Here is a 19,040-nt window from a genome sequence, read left to right on the forward strand (position 1 = left end):
AACAGAAGCTTTGTTTCTTATTGTATGTTCACCTGAGATGTGATAGAGAAGCATTGCTTTTCTGGGATAGATTTTACTACTGTTTTTCAACAACAACAAAAAATATTTGTAGTGCTTGTATTTCCTGACATGGATTAGTTATGTCCAAGTGTAACATACTCTGCTTGAGTAAAATAAGATTAAAAAAAAAAAAAAAATATATATATATATATATATATATATATATATATATATATATATATATATATATATATATATATATATAATATATATATTCCTGTTTGTATTTAATTAAGCAAATACTTAGGAGTTTTTGGATCGTTATTGCATGGATTATGCTTCTGGCATGTTATACATTTGGCAAAAGTTCTTTTAGACCCATCTGATACAGTGTGTAGCTTTTTATTTTGTTTTTTAAATTCACAGCTTCCAATAACGTTGTCCTTTTGTCTGTAAGTGATATCCCACTGAAATTGAATAGGATTGAAGAGGAAGGAAGTCACTGACTCTTTCAACTAATTTGTGGGAAACATCTAAAAACAGAACAAACAAGAACCCAGAGCAAAGACAAGTGCTCCCATTATCAGTTTTTAAAGCAACATTTCTTTTTCAAACTATTCTTCCCCTCTCAAGCCCTTTAAAATAAACTCTTCAGTTCTCTTTCCTGCTAAAGTCATCTACTTACTTTCTGCACTAGGTGCAAGTGTGTGGCTCTCAGATGTCTGGGTCTCTGTTCTTCCCTTCACTCTCTCCCTCTCCCTCATGTGACTACAGATGGGCTGCTGCAGCCTGGGTGCTGATTCCAAGTGTGTATCCCCTGGTGTTTGTCGTGGGGTCCCTGGGTAATGGCTAGTTGCTATTGGTGTACCTGGACCGCCGAGCGAGAGGCCCAAGCAATTCCTAATCTTCCCAGACCCCAGATCCATCTTCTCGTACAGTACACTCTTAAAAATGAAGGTGCTTCAGAAGGTTCTTCACAGCGATGCCAAAGAACAACCATTGTTGGTACCACAAAGAACCATTTAAAGGTTCTTTAAAGAACCATCACTTCCTTACCTTTTTATAATCTAAAAAACCTTCTTTTGTCACAAAGAATCTTTTGTGAAAGAGAGAAGTTTTTCAGATGTTAAAGGTTCTTTATGGAACCATTTAGACAAAAGAGGATCTTCAATGGCATTGTGAAGCAGCTTTATTTTGATGAGTCTTTACTAGCCTCACTAGCATTGGCTGACCTGGACTTTGTCATGACCCTGCCGTTGTGGGCGGTGTACACAGTGCTGGGCTACCACTGGCCCTTTGGACAAGTTCTGTGTCAGATGAAGTTACATCGTGGCACTGAACATGTACACAAGCGTGTTTTCTCTGACATAAGGGAAAAGTCTTAAAGAGGACTGTGAAATTTGGATTATTTTTTCCATTCATCCGAGAGATTTAGCATGAATTTCACCCCTTCAAGAAAACAATATGTCAGTGTGGGAAATGATAAACAGAGAGGATCCAGTAAAGATTTTCCCATGACATTATGCCTGAAAAGTAATGAGGATCTTACAAGTTTTAGATAAAATACAGCAGCATCTCCCAACATTATGAACTGCACAGTGGCATGTTGTTGAATTATGAACATCTTAAGTATGATATTAGACTTTCTGTGCAAACTTTTTTTACATGTAACAAAACTTTGAGAGCCTGTTCAGCCATATCAGTGACTTTCAGAATCGCAGGCATGTATTTTTGTACTTAAAATGTACAAGTATAAAATAAAACTAGAAAGAAAAAAGTTGAAATACTGTAAATTGTAAATAGATTCCTGTGAAAGGTTTAAACACTTCAGCACTATTAAAACATTGCAGTTCCTCTGAGGATCTCTACCAGCCTGACAATACCATTGGCAAAACCAATGGATGAATTTGGGGCGGGACTAACTGTATGAGCAATGGCAGATTGGGAGCGTGTGTAGACAGTCACTTTTCCAATTTCATTTTACGTGTGGTGCAGAAATTACACAAATGAAAGAGCTTGATTACAAAACTAGGATTATTTACGGTCTATTTTTCCAGGAAAAACAATGGAGATATATAGAAACATATATTAACACTTGACACCTTCATAGAAGACGCACAAATAATGGAAAAAAGGTTTGTGTTTTAATGAACTGAAAGACAAACAGAGGTTAATTGAGAATTATTCCATAAGTCATCACTGGGAGGCAGTCCGGTCTGATTTCAGCTGATCGGTCTCCCTCAGAACAGTTCTGGATCCCAGTAGAACAGGTTTACCTGATCCTGCTGTTCGACTACTTTCACATTCTCTCTCACACTCTCACACACACACACACACACACACACACAGTCCTTCACTGGGCTAAGCATAGTACTGCAGATTGGCTTTCTTCTTCGCCTGGACCTCCAGAATGCCCTCCATATAGTCCTCATGGTTAAGTTCAGTGGCCCCACGGCGCAGAGCAATCATACCCTAACACAAAAGCGAACGAGACACATATAGGTAACGTGCAATAACAACAAACAGGAGCAATGACTTCTCCCGAAAGAAAAAAATAGTTTTAAGTGGTGCATTAAAGGGTGTCATTTTGACTCAGATTCTGTTTTGCAAACAAAAATCTCTTTTTGTCAGGTATTGTCAGATATTTTGTTTGTTTGTCTGATTGTTTTGATTAAGTGTTTATTTATTTGAAAATCCATAATAAATTAAATATATAAATAAATAAAGGCTGCATACTGCATACTTACAGCTTCAACACAAACTGCTTTACACTGAGCACCATTGAAGTCATCGGTACAGCGTGCCAATTCTTCATAGTTCACATCAGGACTAAAGCACACAAAGAAGTGAAAGATACAGTCATGAAATAAATTATGGGGAAGAACATGAGTAACAAGAGTAGTTTGTGCAAGAGAATTAGAATTCAAATTTGCATAGCAGTTGCACTTCAGTTTTACAGATAGAACAGAAAAATGACTGCAATGCAATCAAACAAAACCTCAATAAATCATTAAATAAGCTCTGAAAGCTCTTGTTTTGTGTCCTTTACTTCATGTCTTGTCTACAATAACTGTGTGCTCTGCACTGCAACTGTCTCACCAGTGTACAGTATGTGCAAAAACACAAAAGGACCATTTAAAAGCAAATGCCCAACAAAACAGTAAAATATATTTACTCATAACAACAGCCAAGACCAATTAAGACACAAAAGAACAAATGCTCCATACCAGACGTTCATTTTGCGTGAGTGGATCTGCATGATGCGAGCCCGAGCCTCCTCGTTGGGCATGGGGAACTCAATCTTACGATCCAGACGACCTGAACGCAGCAGAGCTGGGTCGAGGATATCCACCCTGTTAGTGGCAGCAATCACCTTGGGGGTCACAAACAAAAAAAAGAAGAAATTTACTTGAGACTGACAGGTCCATGATTATGATAGAGTTGCATATGGGTTCAAGTGTTTACCTTCACTTGCATGTTGGGCTGGAAGCCGTCTAACTGATTGAGCAGCTCCAGCATGGTCCTCTGCACCTCTCTGTCTCCAGCCTTCTCACTGTCAAAGCGCTTGGTGCCGATAGCATCCAGCTCATCAATGAAGATGATGGAGGGAGCCTTCTCCTTGGCGAGAGCAAATGCATCCCGTACCAGTTTGGCACCATCACCAATAAACATCTGCACCAGCTGAGGGCCAGCCAACTTCAAAAATGTTGCCTGAGAAAAGACAGTAAAAGAATAACTTGAGGTAAAGTTTGATGCATCAACACAAAAACTGTAGTACAGGGGTTTCAATCTTAATTTCTGCTCGGGACAAATTTGCATTATTTGTACCCCCAAAAGGCCACACTATAAATTAAAGACCAATTTAACTACTCACCATAATAGGAGCTATTTTTAGAGTTTGACCATTACTGGAGCACATGTCCCCTGAAAATTTCACAAAGCTACTTTTAATTATTATTATTTTATTAGCTACCAGTTTTGGGGAATATACTTCATATTAATTTATTTTCTGATTACATTATGTAACAAAAATGTATGTGCTGCAGATCGACAGCTTAATTTAAATTACCATATAGGTCCTTGTTAAAAGTGCCTATGTAAACTTTTTTTAGGTACAAAAATTAGTATTGTTTTAATGGATCACCATATATTTATACCTTGGAACACCATTTTATCAGGGTAATTTTTAAATAAATTATTATAGATTTTACTAAGAACAAAGTACTTTTCCCTTATTGCCACTTCCAAAAACATTGCATTTTTACTAGAACTAATGTCTTAAATGTAACATCAACAGCACCAGCGCAAAAGCAGACTTTAATTTAGCTGTTCAAGTCAAGCACTCTCTAAACACACTGATAGGAAGTGTCACAGGGTAAATAACTGCAAATCGCAAAGGACATAAATAAATTAAATCAAAGTGATGTGTGTTTTAGAGTGAAGTACTATTTCACTCAAGCAGCTCATGGTCAAGTTTTCAGTGTCTTCGAGACACTGCTCTGAGTTTGGGTCGCGTTTTGACCTGCATTTGGATTGGGAACGCAACATTAACCAAACAATACCTGTAGTTAGAGGTGCTTATAAATCGGCTGTTGTAAACAAATGAGACGCTTTAATGGTGCCTGCAGTTTTGCATCAAAATAAAAGTTTGTTTTTTTAACATTTGAAAATGAAGAGATAGTAATTACCGTTACTGGTAATTGTACTGTAAAATACTTGTTTTTCTTAAACATTAAATTTTCAGTGAAATATTAGAACAGTAAGCAACAGAAATCATAATTTTATCAGGAAAAATAAAACTTCAGATTGTGATTTTTTTTTTTCCCGTCAAATCATTCAGCCCTAGCGCTGATGGTTCTCTTTTGCTCAGAGACTCTGCACCTTTGTTTGGGCTGCACAGGCTCTGGCCAGCAGGGTCTTCCCTGTGCCTGGTGGTCCGTACATCAGAACTCCCTTCGGTGGCTGGATGCCCAGATTCTCAAACTTCTCTTTGTGGTTCATGGGCAGAACAATTGCTTCCACCAGCTGCAAAAAGAGAAGCAGTTATTTAAAAAATAAATCCACTAATGTTTTGTCTACAATACTGTCATTGATCTCCTTCATTACCTCTTGAATCTGTTTGTCAAGGCCACCAATGTCACTGTACTGCTCTGTAGGCCTCTCATCCACTTCCATGGCCTTGACTCTAGAGTCATACTCAGTGGGTAGAGTCTCCAAAATCAGATAAGAGTCTTTATTCACACCCTGTGGAAAAGGTGCAGAAGCAAATTTAGCATGTTTCTAGGGAGAATATTTTTTAAGCAACACTATTTAAGGTTGTGAAAATCCTGAACTGGTCTGTCAGGAGAAATTAATTCTCACTTACCACAAGATCACCAGGTTTCAGTTTCTCAGCATCCACCAAACCAATCACAGGCAGGAAATAGGTCTGCAATTATAGTACTATGTCATACACTATAAAACCATTGAGATAAAGTATATTATTTGCATGTGCTTTAAAGCCATTTAACTTGTACAACACCCCTGTAACACAGTGCCTGTTTTCGGACTTTGTTATCTTTCGCATCAAAAACACACAAGGTTTACATATAAACACAGCTGGTTCTGTCTAAAGCGAATGTAAATAGTTGAGACTGAGAGAAAATGGATGCTTGCCTGTGTATTAGATGTGTGCAGTTCTTAGTGACAGCAGACTAATAGTTCGAAACATGCAACAGCATTTCATGAACGGGACAGTTCACCCAAAAACTTAAATACTTTCATTATTTCCTCACTCACATGTTGTCCCAAAACTATCAATTTCTCTCTTGTACACACAAAACAGCTGCTGATCCCTACTGACTTTGATAGCAAGAAAAAAAATTAATAAAATACTACGGAAGTCAGTGGGGACAAGCAACTATTTGGTTACCCACATTTTTTTAAATCACTTTTATATTCAACAGAAGAAAGAAACACATTCAGGTTAAAAACAACTTGAGAGTGAGCAAATGATCAAATGGTTTTCATGTTTGGGTGAACTATCCCTTTAAATGTTAAGAAAATCCCTAACTGCTCTTGACTGAAGAACTTTAATAGAGTTGCTTTAATAAGAATCAATGTATAATATATACAAATGGTTTCATTTTTTTACTTGTTCAATTTCTTGAACGCTACTGCTAAATACATCCATATGTACCTGAAAAATAAAGCACTGTTTGTTTATTTGTATATTAGGTGTATGTGTACTGTGAATCTTTGTTCTTATCATTATGATAAAATAATTACAAACGTTGAGAAAAAACGAATCCTGATATGATATATTTTTCCCCATACTGCTGACCCCTAAGATAAACTGACTGAAACCCATTCAAAACACAAATAAGTATTAAAACACACACACAGGCAAATGTTTGTGATGAAGGAAAGAAAAGCATAATGGAAATGTATGGCCATATAAAAACAAGGCTGAAGCTGTTCAACTAACACAGACTCACCTGCCGCGTGGAGGTCTTGATGACGGCACACTTGCCCTTCCTCTGAGAGTCCAGATCAATATTGGCTCCATCCTCCTCTTGGTCATTAGGATCTACATCTAGCAGCTTCCATTCAAACACATACAGACTTTAAAATCCCATGCACGGACCAAAAAGTGTCCTTCTGTCCCATTCTGACACACCAAATAAGATGTCTAAAATAAAGGGGACAAGTATTACCTCTATGACGTTAGAGACGAGGTAGGGCAGAGTCTTGTTCACTTTGATTTTCTCTGTGTTTTCCTTGATCTTGTCTTTCATGGCTTGCAGCTCATGAGTGACACGCAGAACCTCGCTCTTCATGATCTGAAATCATATTCATCATAAAGAGGCGCAGAACTGCAAGACGACACTGAAACCAATCATCAGCACACTAAGCCTGAATCACAGTATCAGGTTTACCTTGATCTCACTGTCCAGAAGACGAGTCCTCTGAACGATCTCCTCAGTGGACATCTTAAGGACTTCTTCGCCGATGCCATCCTATAAAATATAACAGAGTCATGTCTGAATATACGTCTTGTTTTAAAGTCCTCCAGCCTTTAAACTCATAAAAGGTAAGATACACTATTTATAATGAGTATCAAAACTCAAACAACATCGCTTGTTTAAACTGAATAGGAGCAGCAGGAGACTTCAGTGCACTGATCACCATTAGCTCACACTGCTAACGTTATCCTAGCAAGCCGTAATCGGATGAGGCTAGCTGTCCTAAAGATGCATCGAGATCTTTTACAAATTTTAGACCGAGTTAAGATTTTGAGTTGTCTGTCATTACCTAACATGAATGATCGTATGGGTGAATGAACACACGTATAAAGACTTGAATGAAGCAGTGTGATTTTCACTGTGTCATGCTGTGCTCTTCCATCAGAAAGCCATCAGACCCAGAGCCGGTGCTGAAACATCGTTTAAACACGTCTCTCCTAATACACATCTCTACGCATATGTACAATAATGACCAGTTTTGGCAAATAGTAAAGAAGTCTCCCATAAACATATAAAACAGACCTCCACTTCATCCCAAACTGATCTGTCATTCAGCGACGACATCTTGAAGTGTTGACGCTGCTCTTTTTCTTCTTCTTCTTCTTCTTGTAGATTTTGTGCGGTTGGTAAACCTGCTCGTGCTGCAACACCGCCCCCGATTGGACAGGAGTGTAGTGACAAATATAAGTGAGAAAAACCGACAAACAAACCCTACGACTACTTAACGGTGATATTTAAATCCTTTAATCTAAAGATGCTGTTTTTAGATATTTTAATAAAGCACTGTGTGTACATTTTGCGTTATGTTTTCTGCTTCGTATGTGACACAGAATACAAGCAGGTGTTCAATAGTTGTTGTTGTAGTCCTGTTTCATATCTTCCTAATCTGAATAAAGAATAATTTAAACCAGTTATTATTGTGTTGTTTTCCCTTTAACCCCTGTCTTGCTTATTACGTTTATTTTGCTGGATCTTCAGCTAGCTACTTTGTTTTCTTGGACACATGAATCTTAGCATTTTTGCCATTCTTTAATTTTGTTTCATAAACAATATTTGGTTGTGATGTAGACTATGTAGAGTATAAATCTAAGTATATTACCATATTCAATGACTGACCTTCCTCTACCCATTCAAGGGCTAAAAAGATAGAGACTAATTCTGTTGTAAAAACGGAAATATCATTAGATATCCTCTTCTTTAAGGTAACTTTGAATTTTGGGATACTGTATGTATAAAATTGTATGACCAGAGTAAGGTGTCTTGGATCTATATGTATATATCCTGAGCACTGAGAAATATGCCTAATTTAAATATAGATTTACAATAAACTGATGAGGGTAAAATTCTCCTTTTTAATTTATCCTTTAGTTGGAAATCAGCTCCAGGCATAAGGAGATGTCAGTAAGAATTCACAATGATTAAGTTTTATACACTTAACAGTGTGCACAAACTCTGCTCAAATGACTTCAGGAAAGATTTGCTCATTCTGCACACTGAAATTCAGTGAACTGATCCAGTCTACCCATTACTGCTTTTAAAATGTAAGGGGGTGGAGTAAGGGGTCAGGGTGTGTCATGGGGTGCCTGAGCTGGCACTGAAACCCCAACACTACTTTATGGTCATTTAAAAAAAAAAAAACCCTAGTTACATGCTGCAGGAGACGATCAAAACTGATTTTCTGTACTTTCTGTACCCTATTGTCTACTCACAAAAAATGAAGACTCCAAGCATATCAATATTTTACACCATATATTGAGATCACATGACGAACTGAGCACTTTATCGGCCACATTGACCAAAAAAACTAAAACACCCTGAGTGTATTGCATACATAAAAAGTATATTGTATCATATTACATTTAATTGCTTTGGGTGTTAATATTAACTGCATTAAATATAAGTAAACATTCAGCTTTACTACTCTAGCTTAGCTTTGGTTGATACTAATAATTTAATAATTTGGATAAAATCATCTGCTAAATTAATAAATGCAAATGTAAAATGTAAATGTACTAATCAATTTAATACAAATGATACAATAAATTGAATTGAATACATAATTGTGTCTTTTTGAAACATTTGATATAATTAAATGATAACCGTCAGATCCCAAGGTTGAAATCTCAAAAAACCTCATAGCAGTTAATAAATCTCTTTTTAATAATTTTTTCTTCTTCTTCCATACTTTCTTGCACTATGCATTATGTAAATAATATAGACGGTATTTGCAGTTTTGGTTAAACAGTATTTAACTGGACAATGACAATAGAACTGAAGATGAACAATGTTACAGCTAGTTTCTAAAATGTTTCTGTATGTTGAACACCTGTCTGTGTTGTGCAGATGATGGATGAATAAAAGACACAAAGACCAAAGAAAAAACGCATTCCCACATTTATTTGGGTCAAACAGAATGACATTAGAAATAAAAATCTCAAGTGATTTTGACTGGACTAGAGCTCAGATGGATGTGGCTGGTATTGCCCTCCACAACAAACACACTTCTTTCTCTCACATGGACACACAAACAAAACGCAGTGTACAATTAACGGGAACAGAATTTCTTGTTTGTCAGTCAGTCAGTGCATGAACCAGTAGAAACAACAGCAGGTGTAGAATTACTGTTTTACTGACAAGCAATATGGTCAAGCACAAAAAAACAAAACTGGTGTACAGGCCTGTACTGGACTCAGGCACAGATGGTCAAGAGCGCCCTCGACTGCTCCACTGAAATTATACTGTGGTCTGTTTTACTTGGTGATGTATACAAATCCCTGGGTATTAAAATAAAGCTCTTAATGTTTCACGATTTCAAATCGCATCGTAATGTAGTGAAAACAATGTACTGATACAATTAACTGCAATAATCCTGGAGGCTGATGCGAATGATTATCAAAAAAAAAAGTTTGTCATCTTAAACAAGTGCATACGAAGAATTAGGAGTCCAACTTTGTGGGCCAGCTCAATTATATTATTATAATTTTAGACTATACTGGTAGCTTCCCATTCAAAAAAATCTCTTCTGCTCAATGGCATACATCTTCCCCGCAGGCAACTTCCTGAAGAACAGACTGTTGCCTCTGCTCATGTTGCCCTGAGACACACAACAAGAGAAAAACAATTATATTTTCTGAATTAAAAAAATTATAGTTTCTTAAAAATGGTAACATTCCTAAAGCAGTCATTCTTAATAATGAAGTGTCTCATTTAATAAGTCACAGAAGAAAAACATTAACAGGTTGCTCAAGATGTTCTGTCACTCATCCAGTTTAACAGATCAACTCTTTTGGATGAAAAGAGAAACATCTTTATCTTAAGCAATAAAAAAGAGAGAGAAAATGGATCCAGTTGACTAGAATAAATGACTTCAGGTTGTTTTAAGCAGTCACGTAGGTAAAGTCATTATTACAATGGTGCGCTGCTTTAATTCTATTATGCCTTTAATTCAATTAGCCTATTCAGATTCTAATGAGCGTCACAAGGTCATCAGTGGAAGAACCGACACATTCAAGAAAAGTTAACAAAACACAAATCTCCATTCACAGTAACTCATATCAAGACAAACTGCTCACCTCTCGGCTCAGGTGACCCCAGCAGTGGAGCCAGTTGGGATAAACGGCAGCATAAGGTGGCAGACCTCCAGCCAGCCTGGGTCAGATCAGGAGAAACATTACTTATAATGTATCATCTGTTTACAACAATCCCTCCATTAGTCTTCAATATTGTAAGGACATACAGGTGATGTCATTTTTGGCAAAGGATAATAAGTGAATAAATTAACTATAGTCACAGAACTTGATCATTTGAAAGGGGTTAAACAAGATTAAAAGCTTCTCATGAAGTTCTCTGACTACTGACTCACTATTCATGTACAGTAAAATCTCCTTTAATGCCATTCACAAATGCTTCCAATAGAGATTCACAACATCCCTTACCCACAGTTATTAACAGCCATCAGGTTGGACACCAATACAAATGGATACGTCAGCATACTTGCAAAAAACTAGGTAAAAGTCAAAAAGAGAGAAGTACAAAGGTAAAATATGTTAGAATGAAAGCAATAGCACAACCTAGTCAAACAAAACAATATAATTCTATATTGTTAAATTTGACACTTTTCTTTTTTTATTCCTAAAAATATTAGTATTATTTTTAAATACAATTTAGAGGTGTAGGAGGAACCATCTGAGAAGTCCCAATCTCATCAGCTTCTCCTCAGAAAACAACACGGCTTTTTAAGATTAAGTATATACATATTTTTAATATCATTTGAAAGCATAAGAGCTAGAAACATCAGTCAATAAAGCTTTTTTATTATAGAAGATTAATAATTGGAACTGAAATATGGCAACCATGTTTTAATGAAAATGTATAAATGCATATTCGTTATTTTAAACAGAAATTATGGGCTAATGGTGGTGCTTGAGACATTATTCTTCATTTAATGTTTCTGTATAAAAAAATAAAAATAAAAAAAAAAATAAATAGAAAATAAAAACTTACCCCGGTAACAGCTTGAGAGCAGTTTTTGATCTCTCCTGTATGACTCGTCTGAAATGGGCACAACAGAGTTATCAACTCCCCAAGTAACATGCAATTATGATTGATACTTGTGTACAATTGTTGTACCCAAGTATGCAATGTACAGTATGCAACGATGAATCGGTAAATACTGAAAGATTACAAGTATCTTGCATACATAAAATTAAATTTTGTACAAATCTAGGGTCAAGACGTTTTGCTGTTTGTACACAAGTTTGTGTGTGTTTGTTTACATACCGAGTCGTCTATAGCGTAAGTGTTTATGAAGTGAGCAAGCATGTTGCAGATCCACAGGGAAAGAACGTCACCCAGAAGACGAGGAATGAGGCCACTGTGGGTTGGCAAACACATAAATGCTTAAGTTAAAAACGGAAAACGACCTGAAAGCACTCATGAACATCTTTCATGTCAAGCCTACTCAATGTTGTGCTTTTTTTAGATTTATTTATAAATTAAAATGACAAGTAGATTAATAAGCTTGACAATTTTTTTCACATTCATGCATTTTTAAAATGGAGCCATACATTAAAAGCAGTACAACTTAAAAAAAAAAAAAAAAAAAAAGTAAGTGTAATTTTGCACTTACGCGAAAAAACCCAGGATTCCATCTTCTCTGTAGATGGTAAGTATGGAGTCAAAGACACCACTGGAAAGAACAAAGTAAATGATTACATGTGTGAGACAGAAAAGAGAACTGTCCCTGTAAAGAAACCAACTGACCTGTATTTGGCTTCTCTACCAATAAACTGGACCATGCATCTGAGAGTGATCACTGCGATTGGAAAAAAAGACAACAGGTGGCATTCACAGACTGAGAGGAACGTGAGATTCAAATCACAAAATCTGTTATTTATTGTATTAACTGTATTTACCATGAAAAGGGTGTGTGACAATTGTAGCACATGAGCGTGCAATCATCTCTTTAGTGGTCTGAGAAGACAATGGGGTGGGGGCATCAAAAAAACACACAAAACATTTTCACATCTCAGAAAACAAACATGAGATGCATGGTGCAAACATGAAAGTATATATAGACTGCAATACAAACTGGGCTGAAGATACGTCAAATTCAGGGAACAATATTAATGCAGTAAATGTACAGTTCTCTCTCCACCTTCAATACCACGACTTAGGTGCCCTTGAGCAAGGCACTGAACCCCCAACTGCTCCCCCGGGCGCTGCAGCATAAATGGCTGCCCACTGCTCCGGGTGTGTGTTCACAGTGTGTGTGTGTGTTCAGTGCTCTCTGTGTGTGCACTTCGGATGGGTTAAATGCAGAGCACAGATTCTGAGTATGGGTCACCAATCACCATACTTGGCTGAATGTCACGTCACTTTCACTTTCACTATACAAGGTGGAATGAAAGCTACTAGTTCAAAATTCTGCTTTAAATCTCTTACCTCATTTACTACATGTTCCAGAGAACCCTCCTCTGCTTTCTGACTGCTTCCCAATATCTGAAAAGGTGAAGAGATGAGATACGTGCACTCATATTATATCACACACAAATGTGCAACTAACTGCAGCAATGCCAGCTAAAATAAAAATAATGGAAAAATAAATGGATTAAAGCACTAAAATAATAGCTACAAAAAACATGTTCCTACCTCAATTTTTTCATCCTGGCATTTCTGTGGGATATAGCAAAAGTTAGATACATTTAAAACAAAGTATAAATAACTTTGCCCACCTAAATAAACACAAAAGTTGCATTGCAACAGTCTGAAGTCTGAACAGTACAACATACAGCCAGCAACACCCTAACACAAGTCTCGCGGCTAAAGAAACCTATCTAAAGGCTGGAAATCTTTACATGGAATCATGCACTTTACTGATTTTGCAAATGGTTATAGAGGAAAAGCTGGACATTATAGACCAAACAACCAAGTATAACACACTACCAGACTTCAGAACTCATTTTGTTATTGAAGTCTGGTAGTCAATTTATTGTCAATTCTTCCACATGTACAGTACATACATACAGAGAATTGAAACTGCGTTACTCTCAGACCCATGGCGCATAAAGATAACACACAACAGTAGAGCCTAAAAATCTAGATCAAATATAAAACAACTATACAAATAAGGTCATGATTAAAAAAAAAAGGTTAAATAAAGCACCGCAAGTAACATGGCAGATAGAATGCAAACCAGTGAAGTCAACAAACAGTGCAGATAAAAAGACTGTAGAGCAAACAAAAAGCTTATTCAAGTCTGATTAAAGTAACAAAGGGCTCAAGAGCAGTTTTTTTCCATTTAAACTGACTGATGAGGTAGTAGAATAACGTCAGTTCTGTGCTGAATGAGGTAGTGAGCAGACCAATGCTGCGAATTACTTAACGAACGACTGGTGCATGTCATGGTATGTTCGTCTGGAAGTGTGTTATCCTTAGTTTCTCACTCAGAAACATACACATTTCTTATAAAAAGTCTCAAAAAAGGAAACCTCTAAAGGACCAGGTGTGCTTACTATACCTGCAAGACTTTACTGTGAACAATGGTGCCAATGGTCCCAGCACAAAGCCTTGGGGCGAGGCCCTTAAACAGGCCTGATTTGCCATCGATCTTGATGATGTGTTTGGCTAAATGAAACAAATGTCAACATGAGAGCAGCATGCACAAAAAAACGAAGCAACCAGATTCAGATCATCACTTCATGATCTTACCGTATGCAAAGAGACCTGGAAGCTGGTACACTTGTCGACCAAACATATTTCTGCCTAGAGTAGGAGGAAGAGGTTCATGTCCAACCTATTTTTACAGATGAAAATAAGTCAATAAGTTAGTGCACCAATAAATACAAATGTCAATGTGACAAATTGATACACAATACATTTTATTGTGCCTGGGGGGGGGGGGGACCCTCTTGTAGTCCTTTATTTTATAACTCTAGGGTGAAAATGTGTGGTAATACATCAGAGGTAAACTATGTAATGTTAAATCTTGAGTATAAACCTCATTTAGCTTACAGTAGTAAAGCTGAATCAATTTACTTTCACTTCTACACAAATCAAATGGGGTGACATCTGTACTTGCCTAATACACCATTTGTTATAAAACTGTAAATGCAGAGCACACTGCCTCACACATACACACACATACACACGCGTGTTTGTGTATGTATCCCATAACCTGCAATAACCTTTATCTATAGCATATGTTCTGACAAATAATGCTCCCTATCAGATTATGCTACCAACACTGTATTTATCCCACTGTAAGGGTAAGTATACATGTTAATAAAGCCTCACACCTTATTAATATCATAAGGGAAGCAGAATCTGAAAGGTAGCACTTTTCTCCATCTAATTATGCTACCATCTGTTTTAATGGGAGGTAGCAAATCTGACAGGATAAGTCAGCACAAATCGTCAGAACACCGGAAAGACAGACATACATAACCACAACATTAAATTATATATGCCAATCGCTCTGTTTTCGGAGTACATATAACGCATTAACAAAGCACAACGTGTTGGTATATTTAAACAAAATCTAGAAAAAGTATTCCTGACGGACCTAACGTTACCAGTCTGACCTTTCAGAGCATTATAACTCACATCAGTTAAGACAGCGGCCAACAACCCTGCTAGCACAGCTAACTATGAATATCGACATCTTTATCCCTGTAAACCAATGTACCGTTACTGCACACAGCAATGCTCAGAAGGACACATTGTAATATGTATTAACCATGTCACTGTTAACAAACGACCTAGCTAACGTATATCCACAAGCTACCGAAGCTACTCGACAGTAGCGGGTGAGCAGGCGTCCACCTGCAGCGGCTGGCATTGTTGCGAGTAATGTGTAAATGCTAATTTTACCTGAACTAAAACCTTGATGTACATAAGAGGGTGGGAAAGGATTGTTAATCCAGACCCGAGGAGGATTTGGCCACATGTTTCCGCCATTACTAAAGCGATCCGAAACGTCCCCCTCCTTGACAGAGAAGGTCCGTTGGTAGTACGCTCAAAACAGTGTTGCCAGATCTCGCTAAAATCTCCCTAATAAAATTCGCCTTATAAAATAAGCCTAAATTGAGCGAGATTCCTCACGTACAAAAGGTGATCTCATTTTTGTGCTGCCGATGTTTGCGTGATTCCGCTGGTCTGATTATATCATTTCAGACCATTTTATAAACAGATTAAATTGTTTCGCAAACAGACTAGAATTGGCTTACTAAATAGCCTACAACTTTAATCACAGACAGTAGAGAAATTTGAAACAGAAAGTAGCTCGAACAGCAGGTGGGGATACCGACAAATGTGATTATTGGTCGGCTATACTTTATTCAATAAAGCCGACCAATAATAGTTTTTTTTTATTAGGGCTGGCCAAGTAAGCCCTAATAAATACTAATAATAAATAATAATAAAAGAATAATATAATTATACATTAATAAAGAATGTCTAAAATTGCCACACATGATTCTCTATATTTATAAGCTACTAAAAAAAAAAAAAAAAAAAAAAAAAAAAAAAACAAGAACAATGTGCTTAAACCAAGAGGACATGGCAACATTGTCTCATCACGTGATGAGGTGACTCTTGTACGTAGGTCATCTGATTGGGAGCGTTTTCTACATTCACCGGCAGGTGGCGCACTCTTACGTCATATTATCAATAGTAAATGTGCTGTGTGGGTCTCTGCTGTTTTGCTGGATTTTCTACTTCCGCTACCCTGAGGTTTTAAGAGGCAATGTTTTTAGAAATGTGATACTAAAATATGACCCAAATCAGCCCAAGCGGATCTGTTGCTAGTCATGGCAGTCTATATTTAATAATTTTATATTTAAATTGTATATTTTCATTTATTAGGTACTTTATGTTTCTGTTAATAATTTTGTTTAAAACGTCATTTTTAATATCCGATAAAAGAGACTGCATCTGAATGAAGCATGTCGACATATTCCGTTACACAAAATAAAGATATTTAAAATAGCATCATATGACCCATTTGAAATATATATGAACTTAATACATGACCTAGATTATTTATTTAGCAAAAATCTTGTCATTTTAATAAATATGACATGAAATTTATTAAAAATAGTTGCTGCTCCAATTAAGCTCAGTGTGCTCCCTTTAAGCTCTTCCACATTGAACATCTAAATAAATACTTCATAGACAGACTTTAAATATTAACTGATGGCTGTCACTTTAAAGCTGCGGTAGGGAACTTTTGACGCTCTAGCGGTTAATAAACAGAACTGCTTGCGTCTTGCGGAAGAACGTCGTAGCCGGAACTACTTCTCTCTGTTTATGTCTATGAAGAATCACAAAGGTACTGCGTTACTCCGCCGCGGTATCCCCGAAGCAATCTAAAATAGTCCGAATATAAACACTTATTATAGGTGCACCCTAGTGATTCAGGACAAGCCAAAAACACGGTTTGGATGGATTTGAAATGGATTCATGGTGTACTCGCTTATTATATAATTTTTTCTACATTTTGAACACAAACAAAGTTACGTCCGCAGCTCTGATTGGTTATTTTTTTACCGGGAGCGATGGAGTTTCTGCAAATGGCAATAGGACCACTGGGAGGAGCCAGAGGAGCTTGATTTTTTTCACAGATTATCTGTCTCATATTCTACTGTAAGGACATAATGACAGGTTTAATAAATATGTAAAAAATATATATATATATTTTTTTACAAAAGTTCCCTACATCACCTTTAAGTAAAAAGTTTATATAATGGTTAATAACTTATTTTCACAGCTTTAAGATGACAAAACCTAAACCTATAACTATAGTTTGTGCTGTAAGATGAAAGAAGGAATCAACAAAAAACCTGTCGCATTTGTCCAAAAGAAAAAGACGACGTAAGGCTGGAATAGACTACACGACTTTTAAAATGTGAACAGATTTAATTCAGTTGACTCAAATCTACAGACTGGCTCTGATCTTAGACAGCTAGCATCAACTTCTCCAGTCTGTATATGTTGACATCCATTTAATAAGAGGCTTCATAATGAGGCTAGTTTCTGTGTTCATGCCCATGAATTAAATGGTTTATTGGTTTGTTTTATTTTATTTTTGAATATGTGTTACTTACTAGCTGAACGTGACTAGTCGCTTAAATGACACTTGACTGTGAATATAACTGATCAAACTTAATCCCTCGTTGCTTGATTTTAGAGTTCAGGTTTTTTTTTTTTGTGATTGATTCTGTTTCTTTAAATGAAACATTTTTCAAATTTTCTTTAAAAAGATTGATTAAAATAAGAATTTTTAATAAAACATGATGTGAGTTTAATGGGAACATGTATGCTTACGCGGTAAAAGCATTTACCCATTAAGCACAGCTGGACTTTTTGCATTTAATGATGTACAACTTATTAGAAATGCCTTTGTCATTTAAAATAATATAAAATATTTTTGTGTGAGAGATTTATATTTTATTTTAACATAACTTCTTGTACTGAAAGGAATATCTTGTTCACTAAAAATGTCTCATCGGTGTTGATTTTGGTGAGTTTAATAGAAATGTTTACCCCAATTCAAGAATGAAATTGCATTCCTTATTAATTGTTTGTTAATAGAAGCAAGGTATCATCAAAGTCAGTGCTCTCTGAATTTTTTCCATGTTTTTGTATATATTCTCACTGATTGTGTAAATGATCAATACAGTCAGCTTTATCATGTTCATAACATAAAGTGTTTATATATATAGATAGATAGATAGATAGATAGGATCAAGCAGACTCACAAAAGATAAAGGTTCACACAGACATATGAGTGGTTCTCAGATAGGGTTACTGACATTTAGGAATACATCATGAAAATATGTTATTGCATTTTTATATGAAATTAGGACTACACAAAGATGCATCAAAAATGAAAATGTATTAGTTATATATTGAGAACCGGATCCGTATGTTTTATTAACGTCTACAACCTACCACAACACTAAACCTTACAGTGATGCAAATACAGTAATTATGTGTTATATTCGCGGTTGTAACTAGAAGGGATGCAGCTACAGGAAAGGAAACCACTAATAAATGTTTTTTTTTTCTACCTATAGATTAAGTTTTATTAAAGTTTACTCCTACCCCAACCCTAAACCCTTACAGTAATGCAGATACATTAAATGTTACAGCAAAAGCAGTAATATTGTGAAATATTTATAATAAATAAATTAACTGTTTTCTATTTGAATATATTTTAAATGTAATGTATTCCTGTGATCAAAGGTGAATTTTCAGCATCAATCCTCCAGTCTTCAGTATCGCATTAATCAGAAATCATTCTTAATATGCTGATTTGCTAATTATCAATATTTAAAACAGATGGGTAATTTTTTTTCAGCGTTCTTTGATGAATAGAAGGATCCACAGATCAGCATTTATGTGAAATAAAAAGCTTTTGCAACATTATACACTCTATCATTCAAAAGCTTAGTCAGTATATATATATAGAGAGAGAGAGAGAGCTTTTTATCCATAGCGACCAGTGATGGGAATAACGGCGTTATAAATAACGGC

At 36.2% G+C, this 19,040-nt stretch overlaps 2 protein-coding genes across 2 annotated transcripts; both read right to left on the reverse strand.

Moving 5' to 3' along the window:
• Nucleotides 1–2,122: 2,122 nt before the first annotated feature.
• On the reverse strand, nt 2,123–7,673 carry LOC128016823 (26S proteasome regulatory subunit 6A-B). Its single transcript, XM_052601648.1, has 11 exons — nt 7,527–7,673; nt 6,918–6,998; nt 6,696–6,821; nt 6,477–6,581; nt 5,366–5,428; nt 5,107–5,244; nt 4,882–5,025; nt 3,466–3,711; nt 3,228–3,373; nt 2,748–2,829; nt 2,123–2,472 (listed from the first exon to the last, which is right to left on the reverse strand). Exons 1-11 carry the CDS (start codon nt 7,566–7,568, stop codon nt 2,362–2,364), a joined length of 1,284 nt encoding a protein of 427 aa, XP_052457608.1. The 5' UTR covers nt 7,569–7,673; the 3' UTR covers nt 2,123–2,361.
• A 1,707-nt stretch (nt 7,674–9,380) lies between these two features.
• On the reverse strand, nt 9,381–15,539 carry LOC128016824 (mitochondrial carrier homolog 2-like). The gene is made up of 13 exons (XM_052601649.1): nt 15,375–15,539; nt 14,214–14,298; nt 14,023–14,129; nt 13,155–13,178; nt 12,948–13,004; nt 12,419–12,476; nt 12,267–12,318; nt 12,133–12,192; nt 11,784–11,877; nt 11,508–11,555; nt 10,940–11,007; nt 10,577–10,652; nt 9,381–10,098 (listed from the first exon to the last, which is right to left on the reverse strand). Exons 1-13 carry the CDS (start codon nt 15,459–15,461, stop codon nt 10,012–10,014), a joined length of 903 nt encoding a protein of 300 aa, XP_052457609.1. The 5' UTR covers nt 15,462–15,539; the 3' UTR covers nt 9,381–10,011.
• Nucleotides 15,540–19,040: the final 3,501 nt, after the last annotated feature.

This window comes from Carassius gibelio, chromosome A7 (assembly GCF_023724105.1).
Source record: "Carassius gibelio isolate Cgi1373 ecotype wild population from Czech Republic chromosome A7, carGib1.2-hapl.c, whole genome shotgun sequence".
Lineage (NCBI taxonomy): Eukaryota > Metazoa > Chordata > Actinopteri > Cypriniformes > Cyprinidae > Carassius > Carassius gibelio.